Raw genomic sequence first — 16,464 nt, forward strand, 5'->3', positions numbered from 1 at the left:
TAAGGTTTGGAAAGGAGTCATCTTTGAAGCAACCCAGTAACAAAAAACCCCAGGAGATTCAAATCCGGGTGGAAATGAAGGATTGGGAATGATTGATACTATTTAGGGATTTTTAAAGCAAACAAAAAAAGATAAAAATGTTGGTTACCTTTTTAAGGACTTTAAGATATGCTATGTTAATGGCAACATGTCACATATTTAAAGTATGTGTTATGCCAATATGGCAGCAAATGTGAAAATACACTTTATTGGAAACCTGTACTAAAAAGAAATATGGAGGTTAAAGGAATTGTAAAGGCAGAAGGTTTTTTTTATCTTAATGCATTCAATGCATTAAGATAAAAAAAAAAAACGTGTTCTGTGTACAGCAGCCCCCCTAATACTTACCTGAGCCCATCTCTATCCAGTGATGTTGCAGGAGTGTCTCAGCTGCCCCGAACTCCCATCCTCATTGGCTGAGACAGCAGTGTGGCGCAATTGGCTCACGCTGCTGTCAATTAAATCAGTCAGGAGATAGAAGGGGCCGGGTCGCGGCTCTGTGTCTGAATGGACAGAGGGAGCTGTGACTCGGCTCATTTGCCCCCACAGCAAGCTGCTTGCTCTGGGGGCACTCGTCAGGAGGGAGCAGCGGAGAGGGACTTGGAGCAGCGGAGAGGGACCTGAGAAGAGGAGGATCCGGGCTGCTCTGTGCAAAACCAACTGCACAGAGGGCATAAGTATAACCTGTTTCTTCTTATTTAAAAAAAAAAAACTGAGACTTTACAATCACTTTAGGACTGCAAACATCTTCTAAAGTAGTAATGGAAGGTTGTAACCCTGTCAGTTTTTTTTTTTTTTCCATGTGTATCCCATTAATGAGATTTCCCTTTACTTCTTGTCACCATAGCCACATAGTAAGTAAGTAAGAAGTAATCCCTCCAAAGTGAGGGAAATTCCTGGTATTCAGCAGAACTAGTGTCCTCCCTGGAGGATTTCTCCATTGATTCCATTTCTGGTGACCACTCAAAATGATTTTCTTTCACTTCTGGTGATAAGGGTCATCAGGACAAGTAAAGAGGGTGACTGTCCTCAATGGGGGGCATAGACAGCAGGAATAAACTGATCTGTGTTCTAATCCCTCTGAAAAACTGAAAAAAATTGCCTTCAGTTATACTTTAAAAGTATTAGTTTCTGACTGTCTCTGGTTTTAATGCTTGCTTAGTCACGGACCTAGGCTAAAAATGCAGAAATTAGTCATAAAAGTGATCTCAATGCTTACAGTATTTGAGGTCAGTGACTTACTCAGAAAGCTTCAAAGTCTATTGGATCAGCAGGAGAGCCAGCAAACACTGTTTCCAACCTAGTTCAGCATTGGGAGCCTACATATTTCTGTCATCTAAAGATTCCTTTCCAGGGCATTTAGACTGTTTTTGTTACAGGTCTTTATTGATCGATTTCGATACAATGCCAACCGGGCCTCCCAGGTGCAGAGTAAGCTGAAACTGTTGGAGAAACTGTAAGTTCTTCATTATAACCTTTATGGGAGTTATTTTTTGGAAAAGGGTGTCACTATAACTTATATATTTTTTTTTTTTTCTAAAGGCCAGAACTGAAACCTGTAGAAAAGGATACTGAAGTGATATTAAGGTAAAGGGGTTAAAATGGAAGCATGTTTTTAGTACGGTACTGGAAACGATAATAATTTCTGCCATTTACTTCTTTATGATCCCTGAAGGTTTCCTGATGGCTTTGAAAAATTTTCTCCTCCAATTCTACAGTTGGATGAGGTTGATTTCTGGTATTCTTCAGATCAGCCAATCTTTAATAAACTTTCAGTATCTGCAGACCTGGATTCACGAATCTGTGTGGTAGGTTCTAATATAGTGTGTCTGTATTACAGAATTTTGTAAAGGTATGGCTATGGCCAATGATCTGTGTTTTACATTACATGTTTTAGGTGGGAGAAAATGGAGCAGGAAAATCCACAATGCTAAAGCTACTGATGGGTGAGCTGTCCCCTGTGCTGGGGATTCGACATGCACACAGGTGAGCTGTGTTTTAAAGCATCCATATCTCTTTTAACTGATAACACCACTGGAACAGTGTAAGGCCTCTTTCACACGGAGCGGACCGTATTTCGATCCACTCCGGCACCTTTTTTTTTTACGGACACGGATGACACTTGTCATCCAGTCCGTATGTCCGCATATCATCCCATCCATTTGCGGATGATATACGGACATAATGTATGTCTATGGGATTGCGGATGTCAGCGGTTGACACCGCTGACATCTGATTTTGCGTCCTTTCCGTTTTTTAAATGGAAGAAAAATTGGGTTCTGTTCCGTTCCAAAAAACGGAACAGAACTGAAAGGACGCAAATCGGATGTCAGCGGGTGGTCATCCGCTGACATCCGCAATCCCAATGACATGCATTATGTCCGTATATCACCCGCAAACGGATGGAGTGATATACGGACGCCCGTGTGAAAGAGGCCTAAGGGACTTTTGAACCGGGCGGCTAGATGGACTCCCTACGAATATTCGGGAACACACAAAGACACACATGAGGGTAGAGTCAAAGCATGTTCGTTTATTTCAGGAAATGTCCTGAACATATATACAGTTAGAACAACAGAAACATTTATTTTGCAAAATGGGGCTTGGCTTCAGTATGACTCACAATCACATGATACTTTTTGGCATACTACACAAGGTTAAACTGTTCCCATAACAAATTTACCAATCAAGATGTTCTTATGTGCAACTATTTCTGCAGAGTCAAACATAGCCGAACAAACAAGATGTTATGACTATAAATCGGGCATAATTGCAGGAATAATAGAGAAGAATATACAGCATGAAAACATGAAAACACCACTAACCTTTCAAACTGCAATGTTCAAACAAATCCTAATTTAGAACTAAACGTTCAAATTAATTCAAAGTACCTGTATATTCTGTGTGCCACAGTTCACTGTAAACTGTAGTGTTGAGAGTGGATGCTGCTATCTGCTCTCCATACTACACCAAAAAGTATTCTTTTCCATGGCCTGCATTTTATGACCAATTCACAAAATGCAGGCTGGCATGGGGAGCCTGTAATGTGTCTTATATAACCTAATAGGTGTGTTAGGGAGTTCTCTCTGCTTAAAGCTGAACTTAAAGCGGAGTTCCACCCAAAAGTGGAACTTCCGCTTTAGGTAGTGCTAACCCCCTGACATGCCACATTTGGCATGTCATTTTTGGGGGGGGGGGGTACCTAGTTTTGACAGGTACCCGCTCCCACTTCCGCTCGGATCGCCGCGGTGCCCTGAGCGGAAGTTCTCCTCTCCCCCTCCCTCCCTGCAATCTTCTGGGACATGTCAGAGGTCCCAGAAGATTGCCGGCCAATCACGACGCGTAGCGCAACTCGCGCATGCGCACCCGGCTGTGAAGCCGCAAACTGTCACAGCCGGGTGCCCACACCAGTGATGCCGGAGAGCAGAGAGGGAGAAGATCGAGGCTTCGGGTGGCCGCATCGCTGGACCGTTGGACAGGTGAGTGTGTTAGGCTGGAACTCCGCTTTAAGAGAAAGTAAAAATCCTGCCTTGGAGTGGGGCTGTGGCCATACTGCAAGGGTTAAATACCTATTTATGTCTATGGGAAGTGGAAACATTGTTTTAATTACCCATTCCTCAGCTTCTGCAGGCTTTTCTACACTTGTTTTTAGTGGACAGTGAGCTACAGACTGCTGTCAGGTGACGTCACTCTGCCAGTGCTTGCTCAGGAAAGATCCCAACCATAGGGTCTCGATCTGCCCAGAAGCCTGGACTGGCACTTGGCTCAGCACTGAGAGGATGAACCAGCCCCTTCCTCCCCCTCCACAGCCTGGCGCTCCACTGAAAGATGGAGGGGAGAGCAGAGAGCCGCTGATTGACAGTCGTGGTTCTCTGCTCAGAGCAAAGGATGAGAACTGAGTGATCAGCGTTCTTTCATTGCTCAGTTCTCACTGCAGAGGCAGGTGGGTATAATTTTTTTAAACCCCAAACTTCTTTTCTAAGGCTGCAAATGGAATTGGAATAAGTAGATGATTGGCTAAGAGGCCAGTCTTATGACAGGTCACAAGGCTGGGTTCTACTTTTTTTTTTTCTCCATTTATTCACTTTGCTTGCTTTGAAATGCAATGCACATTTGTAAAGCACACCCCGCTGTGTTTTATAAATATGTAATGCTTTTCTTTTGACTACTTTTTTAAATGGACCCCTAAATCACACATCTTACAATTGCAATACTTTGGATGAATATGTGCTGCCACTTTGTCTCCTGTTTCTGATGTCTCTGCTTTACTATGTTCAGGAATTTGAAGATTGGTTACTTCAGCCAGCATCATGTGGATCAGCTGGATCTTAACATAAGTGCAGTGGAGCTTCTAGCAAAACGTTTTCCAGGTGACCTTATTTATTTTTTTATACTTTATAAATTATGAGTGCTGGACTAGTTGTGTTTAAAGATGGTCGATTTTGTGTTTTGAAGGAATTGATTTTTAAACCTCAAAAATCCATTAAGATTTAAAGATTAAGTCAGTTTAGGTGGGTACCGGTGTGCTGCAGCACATAAACGCTATGCCATACCTCTGGGGCAGACAAGTGTGATTCATCTGCTGCAATTTGCAGCCTTCCATCTTCTCCTCTGGGGCTGTTTTCACACCATTATTTGGTGCACTTTTTTTTTTTTTTTGCCTGAGGCATTTTTAATTGAATGAAAAGGAAATGTATGTTTCGTGTTTTTAAACGTGCATTGCAAGCCACTTTTACATAGCACGTTAACACATGTTAATATACAATTTGAAAGGTATTACCCTGCTTGTTAACATGTGTTTTCTATTCATTTTACTGGAAAACTGATCACAGTGAATTCAGCCTTTGAGAAATGACCCAAAAACAAACTATGGCAATAATATAAATATAAAAATGAAAAGTTAATTGCATTTAAACCTTTGCCACATTAGTGTTTGTTTCATGTTGTCTTTATGTAAATGCTTGTTCTATCTAATCAAATTTAGGTAAAGCAGAAGAGGAGTACCGTCACCAGCTTGGAAGCTATGGGATCTCTGGTGAACTTGCAGTACGGCCAGTGGTCAGTCTGTCTGGAGGTCAAAAAAGTCGTGTTGCCTTTGCCCAAATGACCATGCCATGGTGAGAATATAATGAAGAGTGTTTATAGGAATTCCAATGTAACTTTTTCTTTTCCTCATATGTCCTATGCATTATTATTTCAGCCCAAACTTTTACATTCTCGATGAGCCAACGAATCACCTTGATATGGAGACTATAGAAGCCTTGGGTCGAGCGCTGAACAAATTCCGGGTACCCTTTCTTCTGTTCTGCCTTTTCTACTCTCTAAATAATGCTTTCTGCAACTATGTTAAAAATAATATATTTAGCAAATGCCTAATCCTGTGGCTTAGCTCAAAGGATATGTTAATATGCTAGTTCCTTTTAAAAGCAGAACTTTATTCACTAGTGAAACATTCACTCCATTTGACATTCCTCACGTTTCAAAACAAGTACTGTGGTTGTGCAGCCATTGAAGTAGTCTCTGCATAGCAGTGATGTCAAAATGTGCACCCTACTCTGTTGCAGGGGCAGCTCTTTCAATGCTACAGTTGTTGCTCTGTCTGTGAGCAAGCCTCATATGTTAAATATAGCCATATAGGTATACTAACCTCATTCCCCCTTAGTTTAGTAGCGACAGCAAGGTGGTAGCATTAGGTTTTAACTTCTGAAGCAGAAAGCTGTTTTTACACTGGTCATTCTTTCTGGAATAAAGGAAGCAACTCTGCTAAAATTAGCAAGTACATAGAGAAAATTAATATAAGTACTAATGACTACTGGCTCTCATTTGATTTTTATAAAAAGGCTACATTTCTCTTACGTCCTCCGACAGTCGCCGCCCACTCATACAGTCTTCACCAATGGGGTATTGACTTCATCTCCACAGGAGTAGCTAGGCATAAGACTTGTTAGAAACAAAGCATTTACATAGACCCACCCATGGGGGCTGTCCCACTGGTCCAATACCCCCCCCCCCCGCAATAGCCATCCTAGCTCTGTTTGTCTTCTGCCTAGTTAAGGAGTAGATAGGCTTCCCTGTGCTGGGGCTACAGTCTCAGCCTTCTTCTATTTTATGATTTTTATTTTCTGCAAATGTCATTTTTTTCTTTGCATTACTAGCTGTTTGTCAGCATCAGTTAGTCAGATCTTCGGATGAAGACAGCGTTTGCGGAGCTGGGAATCGGACTGGTCACCCTGGTTTTTCAGGACAGAGGGTCAGATGGAATCCCAGCCCACCATCGAGCGTTTAATAGGCTATGTGTTCGCCCTGGCCTCATAAACGACCCGTCCCTGTTTTCAGGGATGCAGCCTGTGAGGTGGCTGCCTCACCGGACACATCCACGGTTCGCCCGTGAACTACCTGTGTCCTGTGCTTTTTGGCTGACGGCACTCCCCTGCCATCTGAGGGCGGGCGGTTTCCCGTTTTGATATGAGGCACCCCACGCTATCTGGTACAGGTAAGTACACTCTGTGTGGGGCCTCTGTCTGGTACTGGCAGTCCTGTGTTGTCTGTGGTGTCCCCTTGTGTCTGTGCATTTCGGGCTCTCTGCTCCCGATCCCTGCGGGGGTTTTTTTCTCACACAGTCAGCGCTGTGTGGATTATTGTGGGGGTCCCTCTCCTGTGTCACTTTTAGGGTGCTTGGAGATACAGACACGTGCGGCGACCACTGCGGGGTTAAAAACCGCCGGTCCACCATTTTATGTGTGGGCAGCATGTCTGGCTTCACTATGGGCGCTTATACAGCATGCTATGTAGTGTATTTTGGTGCCTGTGGCAAACGATCGTTCCGAGCACATGTTGGCGGCCATTTTGCCGAAGCCTCCCATTCTTTTCTATGGGCAACCATTTTTCCTTAGCCTGCAGCCTCAGTTCAGTCTCTGGTGGTGACATCACTTCCTTCTTTCACACAGGAGCGATCTTCTGCGGTGGTAACACACCTGTGGGGCTCTGTTCTGCTGTCCTTTTGTCCTTCCTTGTGCAATCTTCCTGGCTTTCAGTTTTGTCCCTGTGGGGGGTCTGTGTTCAACAGTCATTGTAGCGGTCTGCTGCGGGGGTCCGTGGCGCGCTTAAAGGGCCAGTACCTTCAAAAAAATATATATATTTTTTTGCAATGGAATCCCAGGACAGCAAATTTCCTTCAGCCTTGATGGGGGATTCAGGTTCCTCTGAATCCTCTACCCTGACTAATTTGTCTGCTGTAGTGGCGACTTTGGTGTAAAAAAATGGATGTGCTGATGACTAAACGTGCTGCTAGAAAAAGGCCTAGGATTTCTTTTTCTTCCGATTCTGAATGTGACATGGTTGCTGTAGGTTGCGTACCCCTTGAGGGGTCTCGCTCTTCTCAGTCTGAGGGGGAGGCGGAGATTGCAGGGGTGGATAATTCCCCCCCTGGGACGCCCGAAGAACGTGCAGCTATGGATGCGCTGATTCTTGCAATAAAAGAAATACTATATTTAGAGGATCAGCCCAATCCTCCGGGCATTGTGTCCTCTTTTGGTACACACAGGACCCACAAGATGGCGCAGGTTTTTCCCTGCCCCGCTGAGTTTCATCACACGGTGAATGAGCAATGGCGCAGTTTAAAACACACCTTCACGGTGCCTAAGTGGTTTCAACTTCTTTACCCTTTTGCGTCTTCTACGGTTTCGCGCTGGTGTGTGGCTCCTCAAGTGGATCACACTGTGGCCAGATTGAACAAGGCTACTCTGGTTCCCACCGAGGATTCTACGGTATTTAGGGATCCTACGGATAGGAGACTGGAATCCCTTGCCCGCCATTCTTCCATGGTGGCGGGTTCCATGTTAAAGACGATTTTTGCCTCTGTCATGGTGGCTCAGGCTGTGGCGGATTGGACCAAGGCGATCAGACGTGTCCTCGTGGCGGATTCTGCCCCCCTTACTACCTTGGAGATGGTGGACCAGGTATATCAAGGGGTGATGTATCTGTGCGATGTGGCCTTAAATGAGGCCCCATTAGCTGCGCGCCTGTCCAGTGTCACGGTGCTTAACCGTCGACTGATCTGGTTGAAAGGTTGGTCGGCTGACCAGAAATCCAGAAAAACGGTGGCTGACATTCCCTATGCGGGGTCTCGCCTTTTGGGGACTCCCTGGATGAATTGGTTAAGGGTGTCACTGGGGGCAAGAGCACTCTGCTGCCCCAGAATCCTAAGGGCAAGTTTTTCCACGGTAAGCGGGGTCCCGCCTTTAAACCTAATCAGGGGTCCTTTCGTGCCTTTAAGGCGCAGAACAAGGGAAAACCCTTCAAGGGCCAGGGTGGCCAGAGAAAACCCTGGGCCGGCAAACCAAAGTCCGGCCACGCTGGTGTGGCGGCTCAGTCCGCCTCTGCCTGAAGGGGCGCCCTCACCCGTTTCAGGGGTGGGGGGACGTTTGCGCGGTTTCCTCCAACCTTGGCTGCTCTGAATTCCGGACAGGTGGGTTCAGGAAATCATTCGATCAGGGTACAAGATCGAATTCCTTTCCCGACCGGCGGGCAGATTCTTTCCCTGGGGTTGATGGTGTCAGCCTTCGAGGCGATACCATTTGCACAGTTTCACACGCGGTCTCTCCAAGCGGAGATCCTGGCCAGGTGGGATAGACTACCTCAGTCCTTGGACCTGAGAGTGTCTCTGAGTCGCCAAACCAGAATGGATCTTGTGGTGGCTTCAGTCCCTGGCTGTATCGGAAGGAAAATCCTTCCGGCCGTTACTGTGGACAGTGATTAGCACGGATGCCCGTCTGTCGGGCTGGGGTGGCGTCCTGGGCAACCTGTCTGCCCAGGGCACTTGGTCGAAGGAGGAATCCTCCCTTCCGATCAACATATTGGAATTGAGAGCGATCAGGTTATGCCTGCTCCACTGGTCGGATCGTCTTCAGGGCCATCCTGTACGGGTGCAGACGGACAATGCCACTGCGGTGGCGTACATCAATCACCAAGGGGGCACCAGGAGTGCCCGGGCAGCCCAGGAAGTGACCAGTATTCTGTCTTGGGCCGAGACTCATGTCCTGGCGATCTCGGCAGTTCACATTCCGGGTGTGGAGAATTGGCAGGCCGATTATCTGAGCCGCCAGACCCTGGACCAGGGGGAATGGTCCCTGCATCCGGAGGTTTTTCAATTTTTTTTCAAATGCTGTGTGCGAAGTGGGGATCCCCGGATGTGGATCTGTTCGCGTCTCGGCTGAACCACAAGGTGGAAAGGTTCATGGCAAGAACGCGCGATCCTCTGGCAGACGCCTGGGATGCGCTGGTGGTGCCTTGGCATTGGTATCGTCTGATATATGCCTTTCCTCCGATTCAGTTGTTGTCCAGGTTCCTTCGCAGGTTGGCCTCGGAACAATCACTGGTGATTCTGGTGGCGCCTGACTGGCCACGCCGGTCCTGGTACACGGACATCGTTCACCTGGCCGTCGAGCCTCCGTGGCAGCTGCCAATGCGAGAAGATCTGCTGTCTCAGGGACCGATCTTCCATCCTGCTTTACAGTCGCTGGCTTTAATGGCATGGCTGTTGAAAGCCAGGCCCTGAGAGACAGGGGTGTCTCATCAGAGGTCATTCCTACTTTAATCAAGGCTAGAAAAGCCTCGTCTGGTAAGATTTATTACCGGACATGGAAAGCTTATTTTGCCTGGTGTGAGTCCAGGGGCTTCTCTCTTCGTTCTTACTCGGTGGCGAGAGTGTTGGCTTTCCTCCAGTCTGGTGTGGACCAGCGCCTTGTGTTGGCCATGCTTAAGGGCCAGGTATCTGCACTGGCTATTCTTTTCCAATGCTCTGTGGCGTCTAATTCTTTGATTCGCACCTTCATTCAGGGTGTGCGTCACTTGGCCCCTCCTAGGAGGGAGCCCTTACCTCCCTGGGATTTGAACTTGGTTCTGTCCATGTTGCAACGTTCCCCGTTTGAAAACCTCAGGGAAATCTCGTTACCTCTGCTGTCAAAAAAGGTTGCTTTTCTGGTGGCAATCACTTCGGCTCGCAGAGTGTCGGAGTTGGCGGCGTTGTCTTGCCGCTCCCCTTACCTGGTGGTTCATAGGGATAAGGTGGTCTTGCGACCTAACCCGTCCTTTCTTCCAAAGGTGGTTTCGGATTTTCACCTTAATGAGGTCATTGTTTTACCTTCGCCCTGCGCGAATCCTAAGCATCCTAGGGAGGTTGCCTTGCATTCATTGGATGTTGTCAGGGCGATCAGGGTTTACCTGTCGTCGACTGAATGCTTTCGAAAATCTGATTCTCTCTTTGTCCTTCCTGAGGGACCTCGGAAGGGTATGGCTGCGTCTGCGGCGACCATTTCAAGATGGATCAGACAGACAATTGTACAGGCCTATTCGTTGAAGGAACGGGTACCACCCTTCCCTGTCAAGGCGCACTCTACCAGATCGGTGAGTACGTCCTGGGCTCTGCGGCATCAGGCCTCTGTGGCCCAGGTGTGCAAGGCTGCGACTTGGTCGTCAGTGCACACCTTTTCCAAATTTTACAAAATTGATGATCTGGCATCAGCTGATGCCTCCTTTGGCCGCAAAGTTCTCTGTGCGGCAATACCTTAGGGGACCCTGGTTTTGTTGCGGGTCCCTGACTGTTGGGGTTGTTGACCCCCTTGGTTATTTGCTTTCCTGGGTTGTTGCTCCTGTTGAGCTTTCTTGTTGCCCAGCCGGTTCCCTTGCTGTTCATGTAAGGTTCCTTTCTCTGATATGGGTACTGCGTTGCCTTTCTGACGGTTGTGTTTCCCACCCCTCATGTCTACACTGCTTTGGGACATCCCCATTGGTGAAGACTGTATGAGTGGGCGGGGACTGTCGGAGGATGTAAGAGAAAACTGAATTTTTGTAAAATCTACCTGTAAAATTCCTTTCTCTGAGTCCTCCCGACAGTCGCCGCCCCCGCCCCTCTTTTGGGGTTCTTATACACTTGACTGCTTGCTACCAAACTGAGCTGGGATGGCTATTGCAGGGGGGGTATTGGACCAGTGGGACAGCCCCCATGGGTGGGTCTATGTAAATGCTTTGTTTCTAACAAGTCTTATGCCTAGCTACTCCTGTGGAGATTAAGTCAATACCCCATTGGTGAAAACTGTATGAGTGGGTGGCGACTGTCGGAGGACTCAGAGAAAGGAATTTTACGGTAAGATTTTACAAAAATTCAATTTTTAGCTTTAAGGACAGACTGGTCAACAAGGAATGGGGCAACTTTGCATGTAAAATTTCATTCAGTGAACTGGTTGCTATAGTCAACAGGAACACATTTATCTTCTGTTTATTGAAGGATACAGCCAGATCTTCATGACTGATGGGTTTTATGGCATCACCCGCAGAAGCAGGACACCAGGTGAAACTAAAACAGGACCTTGGGCCAGATCCTGCTGGTGGCCAAACCACCCATCTGCAATACATAGTTCAGTTTCTTTCCTAGTGCTTAGGAGTTAGGACCTGGGATCTTTTTCTGCCTTGATTTTTTATTTTTTTTTTCTGTCAATGGATTCTTGTTCCAGTCTATGGATTTTGTCTTCAGTCAAATACAGTGCTGGGTGACAGGCCAGATATACAGTATATAAAGATTTGAGTAGTTCCCCCAGCGCTGCCACCGAGTGCATGCCAGTTCCCTGCTATGGTGGGATCGGCTGTTGATGAGTGGGCTGACTCCCTTGGTGCATGTGTATGACGGTTGGACCTGGTTCTCTCATCACAGTGCAGACAACACCTGGATTATAGTAGTATCGGAAGTGGGCCCATCTTGTGGTTGCTAAACTGATGCATTTGCTTGTCTCACCCAAGGTGGCTTCTTTACTCTGTTCTGCTGTTCCTGAAGTCCTTTCTTCCCCTTAGCTGGCAGATTGTCACTTTGGACACCAGCCTCTTCCACAATGGACTCTGTAGGAAATCCGAATTCCCATCACACTCCCACCAGCATGGGGTTGCCCTGAGGGATTGCTTTGGTTTTGGTTGCAAGTAGCATCCTGCACTTGCAGTACGCGACATCACACCCATCCCTCATGAAGATCTGGTGGTGTCGTTCAGTGAACCCAGAGGAAAGGAATTTATACTTCTGGCATCATTGGACAATTATATGCATTCCACAAAAAAAAAAAAATCCTTTTTGTATATGTGCTGATGGGTTAAATCATCCATTGGCTTCCTAAGAACCACTGGACACGGTGTGTGATCAATTCCACTATTGTCCTATAACAGGAATATCAGTTCTAGCTGGACCAGTAGCTTAGCAAATGTCGTTTTTTATGGTTTTCTTTGTAGTAATAGGTAATTATTATTTATTTATTTTTTTTTTTTTAGGGTGGGGTAATCCTGGTATCCCACGATGAACGCTTCATCCGTCTAGTTTGTCAAGAGCTGTGGGTCTGTGAAAATGGAAGCGTAACAAGAATTGAGGGCGGTTTTGATGAGTACCGGGACATCCTACAGGACCAATTCCAAAAAGAGGGCTATCTATAAATCCACTTGCACAGGAGTGTGTCACTGCTCTTGTTGGTGTCCTCCAGATTTGCAGGTTTCCTGTGCATACCGTTACATACCTCAGTATGTGATGGTCCTGACCCTCAGTGAAGTCAGCATTTTTGCCATGACTATGCTCTGGGAGCCTGTAGCTAAGACTGGTATATGTAAGATCCAAAGGAAGGTATTTATTATGAAAACAACTGAAGCCAAGCAGAGATAGATGTGAAATAATGCTGCACATTACCAATAAATTACAATATAATGAAAACCATTGTCCCATATAAACAATTTATGTTTAACTCTTTAGTATTATTCCATTGTTGTATAATATGTAATACTGCTATGCTTCTCATGCTGACAGACATGGGTCAAACTACATCAAGTGTAATAGAGAAATCCTGGAGAACATGTGGTTTAAAAAAATAGTGGTAAGCAAGGTATTTCTTGCAAATGTGTGGTAAAGAATTGGGTGTTTTCCCTGGCAGCTTCATTTAGTCACTATGTCCTGATCTTAATGATTAATTATTCTACTTTTTAACCAAATTACTGCTTGTGTGTATATATATATAGCTTTGCTAACATTAGCTATTTATCCAAATTTGGTTCAGTGATGTATAGTCTCAACAATACAATGTGAAAATACATTTTAAAAGTAATTTATAGTAAAAATACATACATAATTCAGTAGGTTTAAATAGCAAATTAAATATATTTGTATAAAATAATGGAGCATGACATGCTCCAGGAGGTATATTGTAAGATTCTACCATTAACAATTCAATCTTTTATGACCTCTGCCATATTTCGCAAAGTAGATTTTATCGCCTGGCCACAGACCCCCTTTAAATCCCGAACCCTACCCGTTTACCTACCTCTTTCTGCCTCTCTATTGCTTTCCGCCCACTGGAAAATCTGTAAAATTACACTCTCGGTTGCACGACATAGTTTCTTGAAATTGTGAGTACTTGTACCATCATGGAATTAAAAAAAAAAAAAAAAAAAAAACAACCTTTTGTGTACTGCAACCCTGTCAATGAAGCTCTCTAAGTTGGGCTATACTTCTTGTATTTATACTTGTAAAACATCAGTTAAAAAAAAAACCTATTGAACAGATAAGTAGATTTTATTGGTGAACCATTTCAGTTAGAAAAAAAACCAATCTAGATATATACATATTATTATAATGGAATAATACTCTAAAGATAAATAACATGACAATCCATTCTCTTCTGGAAAATTGTCCATTTTTTTTTGTTTAGTTTACCACAGGTCCAATTTCTAAATAAGTTTCCATTATTTATTTTATAAATAGTTCAACTGTATGTATAGTTGAATTGTTAACTAATACTGCCAACATATTGTTCTTTTTTTATAGTGCAAATCTTTGATTTGTGATTTATCTATATTTAACAATATGATGTCTTGGTTTTGTGCAGGAATCTGTGTTTTCTTATCTCACCATGTAAATCAGAAATTGACCTTTTTACTATTGTACAAAATAAGTAGTGGAAACCTATGTCTGCGATTTAACTTCTTGATATACTTGGTAGAGTGCTTTACAGATGTTGGTATCCAGCTAAGCTTCTCTGACTAATAAAGGTTAGAGGCCAAGTCTTTTTCTTGGGTGTTAAATAAGCCTACCAGTGTTCCCCAGCATCCACACTATATGGATATATGGCCTACTGAGATGATCATCATCTGCTGAATGACTTGACTTAGGTCTCTCCCAAAAGCAGTATGGCTGCTGTTTATCTTCAGTAAATAACTATGTGCAGCCAACATCATGCTCAGATTGAATAACTATCTCTTGCTTCCTAAGTTATTAAAGGTGTCAGATGATGTGTAAATAAAGAGCAAATCTCCTTAATTTTGTTGTTGGGTTATCTTTTTGATTGCATGTTGTAGAACTTTAGTAATATAATATCTCAAGGTCCCAGATTTCAATTGTTTACATACTACACTGATCTTTCTCCACTGATGCCTACTTAGTGGATGTATATTTTAACATGTAATAAGGACTGGGGAATAATTGTGCTGTTACCCAAAATATCGTATGCAATCTCTAATTTAGGAGAGAGCAGACAAATTTGAGTATGTGAAACCTAAAGGGCCAAAGTTTTTACTGTATTTTAATGAAACTTATGGCAAAGGCACAAAGCGGCAGTTGATAAATTGTTCTCACAACTTGTGATCACTCGCCTGTCATTTCTTAAATGAAATATTATGAATTCTGCTTGTTTAAGCATAGTGCACATTTTATTAAATATAAGCAAAAAAAAAGTCCCACCATGTAAGCTGATGCTAAAGCTTTTATATGTAGAAGAGTAAGACCTAATGATTCACAATTTAATAATCGCTCGGCAATGTTCATGTTTTGCTTGAAAAAACAAAAGCATTTAACATGATGCAACATGCATTTTTCCCATTCTGTTCTATGTAAACTATGCTGCTCATTATGTAGTAGGCGCAAACCCTAAATGAGTCCTTTCAAAAAGTATATCCAAACTCAATCAGTGCAACCCTAAAATAATTAACAGATGAACTACTATACTGAAGAACTCGTTGCTTGCTCAAACACTGCGTAGGTGTTTCCACAACACTTTCTCAAAAAATCAAATAAACCAAAATTAGTGTAGTGCAATAATATAATGTAATTCTATAAATAAAGTCCATAAAATTGTGAAAAAACACCACTGTAATATGTTACTCTCTATTTTAAATCTTCATCAAGTGCAATGTGTGTCCCTACCAAATAGATGGAAAATCTGCTCACCTCATAAGTGATCAATTTGCGCTTATCAATATTCCAAAGATAATAATAATATCTGCCCGTTTCCTGCCGAAAACTCCAACCTGCCTAAATCTCCAACCTAATTATAATGTACTCGGGTGTATAGGCTGCCGGTGTTGTGTGAAAACACCAAGTGCTCGAAATCTCCAATTATTCCCAGTGTACAGTCACCGGAAATAACGTGGTTGGAGTTTTCGGCAGGACGCTATATTCTTTAAATAACCTTCTTCACGGTCCTTCTTTAGGTATAGGGTTTGTATACTGTCCGAAATCAAATATGCTCATATGCCATGAGACAGGGATCCCGTAAAACAAAAAAGCAAAACCATAGTGACAATCCACCACATCACATCACATTCTATGGCAGCAGTATGCCAGCACGGGCTTGGTCCTGGAGCTGGGATTGTCACAGTATTAGAAAGCTTTACTTTTTGCTGTTTTTGTAAGTGTTTTTAATCTTTTGGGTGTCTAATACATTTTATAAAACTGAGAGCACTATAGTTATACCTTTTTTTTTTTTTTTTTTTTTTTTTTTAATGGGATCTGTGTCTCATGGCGTATGAGCATATTTGATTTTGTAGTGTATACAAACCCTGGACCTAAAGGATTCCCTGTGAAGGGGAATACTTAAAGAATATAGCAGGAGAGCTCTTTGGGATATTGATGAGTGCGATTTGATCATTTTGAGGCAAACAGGTTTTTCAGTTATTTGGCTGAGGCACACATGGCACTTAATGAAGATTGAAAATAGAGTGCCCCGGATTGCACAGTGGTGGTTTGGAGTTTTTGCGCTATTTTACGGATATATATATATATATATATATATATATATATATATATATATATATATATATATATATATATATATATATATATATATATATTTGTATTATTTACATTATGTTGTTGTGCGACACTCATTTTGGTCCTGGACTGCAAAATTAAAGGGAACATACCCTTACAGAAAAAATTCGGACTCTTGCTCTGTAGAGCAGATATCCATAAGACCACCCTGAAACCCCCCAATAGGCTGCATTGATATAAATTACCAGGGCAGGGACAAGGGGTGGGCAGGAGGGGAGGTTGCCCTGTGCGCAATGGTTTATTGGAGGGATGGGGGGTGCGCCTTGACCCTAACCTTAAGGGAAGGGGGGGCGCAGTTT

At 43.8% G+C, this 16,464-nt stretch overlaps 1 protein-coding gene across 1 annotated transcript in view; it reads left to right on the forward strand.

Annotated features, from left to right (window-relative positions):
- ABCF3 (ATP binding cassette subfamily F member 3) overlaps positions 1-13,092 on the forward strand; it is a 62,834-nt gene extending 49,742 nt beyond the window's left edge. The window contains exons 14-21 of the mRNA XM_082252509.1: positions 1,419-1,495; positions 1,582-1,626; positions 1,715-1,847; positions 1,937-2,025; positions 4,318-4,409; positions 5,024-5,156; positions 5,240-5,327; positions 12,349-13,092. Coding sequence (XP_082108635.1) covers positions 1,419-1,495; positions 1,582-1,626; positions 1,715-1,847; positions 1,937-2,025; positions 4,318-4,409; positions 5,024-5,156; positions 5,240-5,327; positions 12,349-12,507 — 816 coding nt within the window. The 3' untranslated portion in view covers positions 12,508-13,092. The remainder of the gene's footprint in view (positions 1-1,418; positions 1,496-1,581; positions 1,627-1,714; positions 1,848-1,936; positions 2,026-4,317; positions 4,410-5,023; positions 5,157-5,239; positions 5,328-12,348) is intronic.
- Positions 13,093-16,464: the final 3,372 nt, after the last annotated feature.

The sequence above is a fragment of the Pelophylax lessonae genome, assembly GCF_965119305.1.
Source record: "Pelophylax lessonae genome assembly, chromosome: 3".
Lineage (NCBI taxonomy): Eukaryota > Metazoa > Chordata > Amphibia > Anura > Ranidae > Pelophylax > Pelophylax lessonae.